At 41.3% G+C, this 8,754-nt stretch overlaps 1 protein-coding gene across 1 annotated transcript; it reads left to right on the forward strand.

The window, feature by feature from the left end:
* The first annotated feature begins 375 nt into the window (after positions 1-375).
* LOC143890157 (uncharacterized) lies at positions 376-8,533 on the forward strand. The gene is made up of 4 exons (XM_077394730.1): positions 376-840; positions 985-1,282; positions 1,571-3,214; positions 5,613-8,533. Exons 1-4 carry the CDS (start codon positions 376-378, stop codon positions 5,975-5,977), a joined length of 2,772 nt encoding a protein of 923 aa, XP_077250845.1. The 3' UTR covers positions 5,978-8,533.
* The last annotated feature ends 221 nt before the right edge of the window (positions 8,534-8,754 follow it).

Consider the following 8,754-nt stretch of genomic DNA (forward strand, 5'->3'; position numbering starts at 1 on the left):
GAAGTGATGACTCAGCTCTCTATTTCTTGGAACGGAGCGAGACATGCCGTATGGCAAGAATCTCCTTTACAACATCTGCAGACCTCCATGGAATGGCGTCCCGATCTTTCAACCACTTGTCCCAAAAATTAAACGGCTAGGATCATACATGTGTCCTCAAGCTCTTCAGGGTAAAACACAGCGTGAGCTAATAAGATAAGTTTATGTGGTGAATGATCAAGAAGAAGAAAAGACTACGGTTCTTACACGCTTAGAAAAATACGAGTGGGGCCACCTTAATTATCTTGTCTGCTACAAGAATAGAAGGACACATGACTTTTTCACTATAAATCTACATCCAACATGAGCCAAAAAACTCAAACACCACAGACAACCATGGCCTTGGAGAAATCTCTCTCCCTCTTCTCTCTACTTTTCTGCTTTCTGATGCTTTCTTGCCATTCAACAACGGCAATTTCAGTAGAAGCAGAGGCTCTCCTCGGCTGGAAAGCTAGCCTCCTTAACCAAGCTCCTCTCAATTCATGGTCACTTCACAATGCCACCAATAAAAGCCCATGTAATTGGAGGGGAATAGCGTGCAACCATGAAGGAAGTGTCACTCAAATAAACCTAACAGCTGTAGGTTTGCAAGGTAAGCTCTACAACTTCAAATTCTCTTCCTTTCCAAAACTCGCCAATCTTGATCTTAGCAACAACGCACTCTTCGGAACAATTCCTTCCGCAATAGGAAACTTGACCAACCTTGTCACGTTGTACCTCTACAGGAATAATCTCTCTGGTCCCATCCCTGAAGAAATAGGAAATTTGAAAAATATGGCTCATATGGAAATGTCCCATAACATTCTAACGGGCTCCATTCCTTCCGCAATAGGAAACTTGACCAACCTTGTGAGGTTTTACCTCCACCATAATAAGCTCTCTGGCCCCATCCCTGAAGAAATAGGATATTTGAAAAATATGGCTGATCTAGAAATGTCCTATAACATTCTAACGGGTTCTATTCCTTCCACAATAGGAAACTTGACCAACCTTACCTATTTGTACTTAGGTAACAATAATCTCTCTGCCCCCATCCCCAAAGAAATTGAAGATTTAAAAAATATGGTTGAGTTAGGCATGTACTCTAACATTCTAACAGGTACCATTCCTTCGACCTTAGGAAACTTGTCTAACCTTGTCACGTTGTACCTCTACAACAATAAGCTCTCTGGCCCCATCCCAAAAGAAATAGGAAATTTGAAAAATATGGCTAATCTGAGAATCTCTTATAACATTCTAACAGGTTCCATTCCTTCAACAATAGTAAACTTGACCAACCTTGTCACGTTGTACCTCAACAACAATAATCTCTCTGGCCTCATCCCTGAAGAAATAGGATATTTGAAAAATATGGCTGATCTAGAAATGTCCCATAACATTCTAACAGGTTCCATTCCATCCACATTAGGAAACTTGACCAACCTTGTCACGTTGTACCTCCACAACAATAATCTCTCTGGCCCCATCCCTAAAGAAATAGGAAATTTGAAATTTTTGGGTGAACTATACATGGCCTTCAACCTTCTAATAGGTCCAATTCCATCCTCTTTGGGTGATCTTAAAAGGCTAGCCAATATATCTCTATCCGACAATCAACTTTCGGGTCACATCCCCAAAAGCTGGAGAAACTGCACGTCCTTAACCAGATTTTTTCTCCAAGGAAACCAGCTCACCGGAAATATGTCCGAAATCTTTGGAGTTTGTCCAAATCTAACATATATTAACTTGAGCCACAACCGTTTGTCTGGTGAACTCTCTCCAAGTTGGGGCAAGTGTAAAAGTTTGACAAGTTTAAAGTTCTCAGGGAACTTGATAGCTGGTAACATACCACCGGAGTTTGGACAGTTGATTCAACTAGCACTATTCGACCTTTCTTCAAACCTTTTGGTCGGAGAGATTCCAAAGGAATTGGGGGACTTGACAACTTTATATAAGATGAGTTTAAATGGTAACCAACTTTCTGGTCGGATACCATCAGAAATGGGAAAACTGTCCAATTTGGAGATCCTGGACCTATCAGCAAACAAACTAACTGGATCGATACAAGAACAACTAGAAGATTGCTCGAAATTGCATTCTTTGAACTTAAGCAGAAATCATTTGAATGGAAGCATTCCATTTCAAATTGGCAATCTAGCAGAGCTGCAAATTATGCTAGATCTTAGTTTTAACATGCTCACAGGAGAAATATCGCCCCAACTGCAAAAATTACACATGCTGGAAATCTTAAATCTCTCCCACAACAAGCTTTCTGGGTCAATTCCATCTTCTCTAGAAAATATGCTCAGCTTGACATCGATTGATTTATCATACAATAATTTGGTGGGTAGCCTTCCTAACAACAAAGCCTTCCAACAAGGGACATTTGTCGGCAACAAAGGTTTATGCGGCAAAGCGCAAGGTTTGCAACCATGCAATTCCACGCCAATAAACAATGGTGAACCAAAAAAGAGACACAACGTTATCATATTGATCATTCTTCCTCTTTTGAGCGCACTATTCCTTGTACTTCTAGTTTTTGGCATTTCTTCCCTTTTTTGCCTCAGAACAAGAAATGCAGAGGGACAAAGAAATGAAAGGAATAAAGACCTATTTTCGATATGGAATTGGGATGGGTGTATTTCTTATGAAGATATCATTGATGCAACAGAGGATTTTGCTGACAGATACTGCATTGGGGAAGGCGGATATGGGAGAGTTTACAAAGCATATCTGCCAACAGGGCAAACAGTAGCTGTAAAAAAACTTCACAAATTGGAAGATGGCGAGCAAATTGATCAGAGAAGTTTTAGAAATGAGGTACGTGCATTAACAGAAATCCGTCACCGCAATGTTGTCAAGCTTTACGGGTTTTGCTCCCACCGTCGATGTATGTTTCTCATTTATGAGTATATAGAAAGAGGAAATTTGGCTAATATACTAAGCAGTGACGAAGGGGCGATGGAGTTGGATTGGGTGAAGAGGGTTAATATTATTAAAGCTGTGGCACATTCTTTATCATACATGCACCATGATTGCGACCCGCCAATAGTTCATCGAGATATCTCAAGCAAAAATGTTTTATTGGATTCAGAATTTGAGGCTCACGTATCTGATTTTGGTACTGCTAGAATTCTAATGCCGGATTCATCCAACTGGACAGAACTTGCAGGCACTCGTGGATATGTTGCTCCAGGTTAGTTCCTCCTATATTGTGCCTCCTTTATTGTTGCGGTATAATTGTCTAGAAAATTGTGTCTTATTTTATTGTTATGTCATTTGGCACACCTACGGAAGGACAAAATGTTTTAGACCATTGATGTGATTGGCCCCATATCCTAAGTCTCTGTTTGTGGACTCAAAATTACACTTACATTATTTTATTATTGGACTCAAAATTACACTTACATTTAAGTCCAATATTCAGTTTTTGGTCTCACAATCGGTTCTCAAAAGTCCAAAATAAACAAGGCCTATTTCTTGCTCAACCAAAACAAAAAACTATGTTAAAATCGGAGGAAATTTTTCTTTAAGTCACTCTGAGCAAGTTACTGGTGACTAATAATTATCCAAAATTTTGGGTATTCCTTACAAGGAGACTTTATCCAACATGATTTTTGTAAATTTTGTAACTTCAAAATGGTAGATTAGGAAATGGATTAGCTTAATTTCTAGTGTTTAGATTTAGAATTTTTTGACAAAGTATTACCCTATTTTTTTTATTGTACCTCGATTGTGCCTAATGGGTCACATTTCATCTGCCATCTCTCAGCATATTTTGGCCAGATGATAAGTTGCTAGCCAGCACTGACCTGATCCAACGGTTAGGCGAGAATCAAAGTAAAACTCATGTACAAACATCTCTCGTCAGGGTCTGCCAATGTACGGTTTCAATGTGCCTTAGCAAATGTTAAGGGGCGTGAAACAAATTTTACCTCCTTTTCCCCACTTAAAAATGGGCATAAAATTCGTTTTACGCTCATTTTACATGGAAGTCTCTTTTTGATGAAATACTTGTTTCATGTTATACAATTAAGAGAATTTTCTCTCTCTTTTGAATGGTAAGAGCTAGGGCTGCAACTCGAGCCGGGTAAAACCCGACCCGCATCGACCCGACCCGAAAATAGCCTGGGTCGGGTTCAGGTTTCATGGGTTTCGGGTCGAGCCGGGTTCAGCATTCTAAAGCCCGCATGAATCTCGGGTCGAGCCGGGTTTGAAGGGGCCCGACCCGACCCGACCCGAGTTACATAAGTTATAGTATGTACATTTTTTTCTATTGTTAGTTAAAAGTTAAAGGGATAATTACATTTACACCCCCTCTAGTTTCTTACACATCCACTTCCACCCCTATAGTTTAAAACGTGACAAATACACCCTTGTAGTTTCAATTTGTTTAAGGTAGGCCCCCTCAACTGAAGGTTCGTCCATAGATTGAAGGGTTAGGATGATCCGATGGAGGTGATTTTTTTGGCACACCCTAACTATGTCAGGACCCATCAAATGAACGCTTTGGATCATCCAAACAATGTGGGCCCACATTATTTGGATGATTTTTTGGTAGTGTTTGGATTCGGGTAGGGGCCCACATTATTTGGATGATCCAAAGCGTTCATTTGATGGGTCCTGACATAGATATGGTGTGCCCAAAAAATCAACTCCATCGGATCATCCTAACCTTTCAATCTATGGATGAACCTTCAGCTGAGGGGGCAAACCTTAAACAAATTGAAACTACAGGGGTGTATTTGTCACGTTTTAAACTATAGGGGTGGAAGTGGATGTGTCAGAAACTAGAGGGGGTGTAAATGTAATTATCCCAAAGTTAAAAGTGAAAACCCACGCACCCACTGTGAGTGTAATTTCTGCTTCTATGAGTTGAGTTAATTCAAGTGTTTGATTCAGCATTGTTTGATTGTAATTACAACATTGTTTGATTACAGCATTGTTTGATTCAAGTGTGATGTGAGTGTAATTACATCATTGCTTCATTCAAGTGTAATGTGAGTGTAATTTCTGCTTCTATGAGTTGAGTTGCCTTGCCAAACAAGACTTTTCCTTAAAAATTTGCGTCAACGTGAAAAAACCCGACCCGACCCGAACCGACCCGAGATTTATCATGGGTAGGGCCGGGTTTGGGAATCGTGGGTTTTCCGAAAAAAAACCCGACCCGACCCGACCCGAGATATTTCTCGGGTAGGGTTGGGTTCTCCAAAACCCGACCCGCCCGACCCGAGTTGCAGCCCTAGTAAGAGCATTGTTTAACCTAGAAATTTTATGTCATTTGACTTCTTTTTCTTTCTTTTTTTGTCTGGCAGAGCTTGCTTACACAATGAGAGTGACGGAGAAATGCGATGTATATAGCTTTGGGGTTTTAGCACTTGAAGTGATAATGGGAAGGCACCCTGGAGATATCATCTCCTCCTTGTTAACATCATCATCTGAAGTTGGCCAAACTCTACGGCTACAGGATGTGTTAGACCCACGGCTCCAAAACCCGACCCGCCCGACCCGAGTTGCAGCCCTAGTAAGAGCATTGTTTAACCTAGAAATTTTATGTCATTTGACTTCTTTTTCTTTCTTTTTTTGTCTGGCAGAGCTTGCTTACACAATGAGAGTGACGGAGAAATGCGATGTATATAGCTTTGGGGTTTTAGCACTTGAAGTGATAATGGGAAGGCACCCTGGAGATATCATCTCCTCCTTGTTAACATCATCATCTGAAGTTGGCCAAACTCTACGGCTACAGGATGTGTTAGACCCACGGCTCCCAAATCCCGAAGACCAAGTTGGAAATGAAGTTTTTCTGGCAGTATCAATGGCACTCGTGTGCGTAAATGCAAATCCACAAACTCGGCCACCCATGCAACACATCTCTGGAAAGTTCTCTGCTCGAACTCCATCTTTTCCAAAGCCATTCCACACAATCGAAATGTCTCAACTGATGGAATTTCAAGTGTAAATGGGTTGGGTCTCTTCACCTACTCAATTATATTGTATAGGTCAGTATTTCTTATAGTCGATCAAAATAAGGGACGGACTAGGCTGATTGTCACCGTCGAGATCAGGGACAAAGAAATGGAAGGAATAAAGACCTATTTTCGATATGGAATTGGGGTGGGTGTATTTCTTATGAAGATATCATCGATGCAACAGAGGAGTTTGATGACAGATACTGCATTGGGGAAGGCGGATATGGGAGAGTTTACAAAGCATATCTGCCAACAGGGCAAACGGTAGTTGTAAAAAAACTTCAGAAATTGGAAGATGGCGAGCAAATTGATCAGAGAAGTTTCAGAAATGAGGTACGTGCATTAACAGAAATCCGTCACCGCAATGTTGTCAAGCTTTACGGGTTTTGCTCCCACCGTCGATGTATGTTTCTCATTTATGAGTATATTGGAAGAGGAAATTTGGCTAATATACTAAGCAGTGACGAACGGACGATGGAGTTGGATTGGGTGAAGAGGGTTAATATTATTAAAGCTGTGGCAGATTCTTTATCATACATGCACCATGATTGTGACCCGCCAGTAGTTCATCGAGATATCTCAACCAAAAATGTTTTATTGGATTCAGAATTTGAGGCTCACATATCTGATTTTGGTACTGCTAGAATTCTAATGACGGATTCATCCAACTGGACAGAACTTGCAGGCACTCGTGGATATGTTGCTCCGAACGAATCACCCAAGCAAGAGAACAAACCCCCTCCTCCCTCCATCTTCCTCCGCCACGCCCCGTTGTCTTTGTCGCCGACCGGAATCTCTCGAACCCCTCAACATTTATCGGCCCATCATTTATCGGCAGAAGGTCAATCTGCCACCACTCAAGATTCATTTTCAGATCCTCCGTCGCAATTCTCCACTCCTTCAAAACCGAACCATCCACGTCCGTCACTAAATCCACTCATCCACACCCTTCTTCCCAGGTCCCACCACTGATGGAGGACCCACACTGACCGAGTCGGACCACACCGACCCGACTTTCGCCAAGACTTCTGACCTGTCCAGGGTCGACCCGGGCAGATCATCCTCGGCTCCAATTTTGAGGGAAACATCGCTCTTCGTTCGACGGAGTTGAAGGTGGGTGTTGTGGTGGTGACGGTCATGATTTTACTCGCCCATCAAATCACGGTACCCCAGTGCGGGGTACCACAATAAGCTTACAGGCTCAATTCCATCTTCTCTAGAAGATATGAGCAGTTTGACATTTGTTAATTTATCATACAATAATTTGGTGGGTGACTTCCTAACGGCAAAGCCTTCCAACAAGAGACTTTTGTTGGCAACAAAGGTTTATGCGGCAATGCGCAGGGTTTGGAATCGTGCAAGCCCTGTCACTAAATATTGAAAGTTCTTTCTCTCTCTCTTTTTTTTTATAGGTAAGCTGGGGTTAGGCAGGACCCCTACCAGATATATTGATAATGAAGAAGAGTACAAACCAATAAAAGGCCACATGGGCTACAAAAACATAAGCAGAAAGAACAACCCACAACTTCATAGAGAAGGGAAACAAAGAAGCCAACAAAAAACAAAAGAGAGCAACAAAGCAGAGAAACATAGCACCAAAACAAGCAAAGAGAGCCTAACCCAGAGGAGCCAACAACAACAAGAGAGCCAAAAAAACCCCTCAAACACCAAGCTCCCGAACCAATCAAGATTTTCCAGGGATGAGCCCTTTAAAAGAGGTTCTAGATACAGGCAAGGTGTTCATAATATGAAGGAATTTCCCTTTCTTCCTGTTAACTAATTGACAAGAATCTTCGCTTGCGGCTTGGCAATTAGTTGCCAAAAAAATAAGTTCTTTCTCTTTTGAGCACACTATTCCTTCTTCTTTTTTTTTCTTTTTTTTGAAATGGTGAATCATATTAGAATGGAAAGGGAAGCCTGAGAAGGGACAACCCAATAGAACAGATTACAAGATAAGAAAGCATAAACAGAAAATACACAGCATCACAGAACAAGACATGGCTGATCAAGGGGGAAGATAATCAAACCATTGTAAAGAGTCACTATTCACACTCCTCTTGGCTAACAGATCAACCTTCTCATTGGCCGCCCTCCTCACATGCTTCAAGACAACCGATGACCCTGATACTACTTCTAGTTTTTGGAATTTCATTAAATTTTTGCCACATAACGAAAAATGCAGAGGAAGAGAGAAATGAAATGAAGAGAGCTCGGATCGGTGTATTTCATATGAAGATATCATCGATGCAATAGAGGACTTTGATGAAAAGCACTGCATTGGGGAGGGAGGATATGAGAGAGTTTACAAAGCAGCTTTGCCAACAGGGCAAGTAGTGGCTGTAAAGAAACCTCACAAATTAGAAGATAGCGAGCATATTGACGAGAGAAGTTTCATAAATGAGGTAAGGGCATTAACAGAAATCCGTCACCGCAACATTGTCAAGCTTTACGGGTTTTGTTTTCATCCTCGATGTATGTTTCTTGTTTATTAGAATATGGAAAGAGGAAATTTGGCTAATATCCTAAGCAGCGAGGAAGGGGCAATGGAGTTGCATAATATTATTAAAGTTGTGGCCCATTCTTTATCATACATGCACCATGATTACATCCAGCCGATACTTCATCGAGATATCTCTAGCAAAAATATTTTATTGGATTCAGAATTTGAGGCTCATGTCTCCGATTCATCTAATTGGACAGAACTTACAGGCACTTACGGATACAGCAGAGATGCACTATCATAGTTCTTGGTCACCCAAAACAAATA

This window comes from Tasmannia lanceolata, unplaced genomic scaffold, assembly GCF_043159265.1.
Source record: "Tasmannia lanceolata isolate RefF3 unplaced genomic scaffold, GAP_Taslan_0.1 ptg000013l, whole genome shotgun sequence".
Lineage (NCBI taxonomy): Eukaryota > Viridiplantae > Streptophyta > Magnoliopsida > Canellales > Winteraceae > Tasmannia > Tasmannia lanceolata.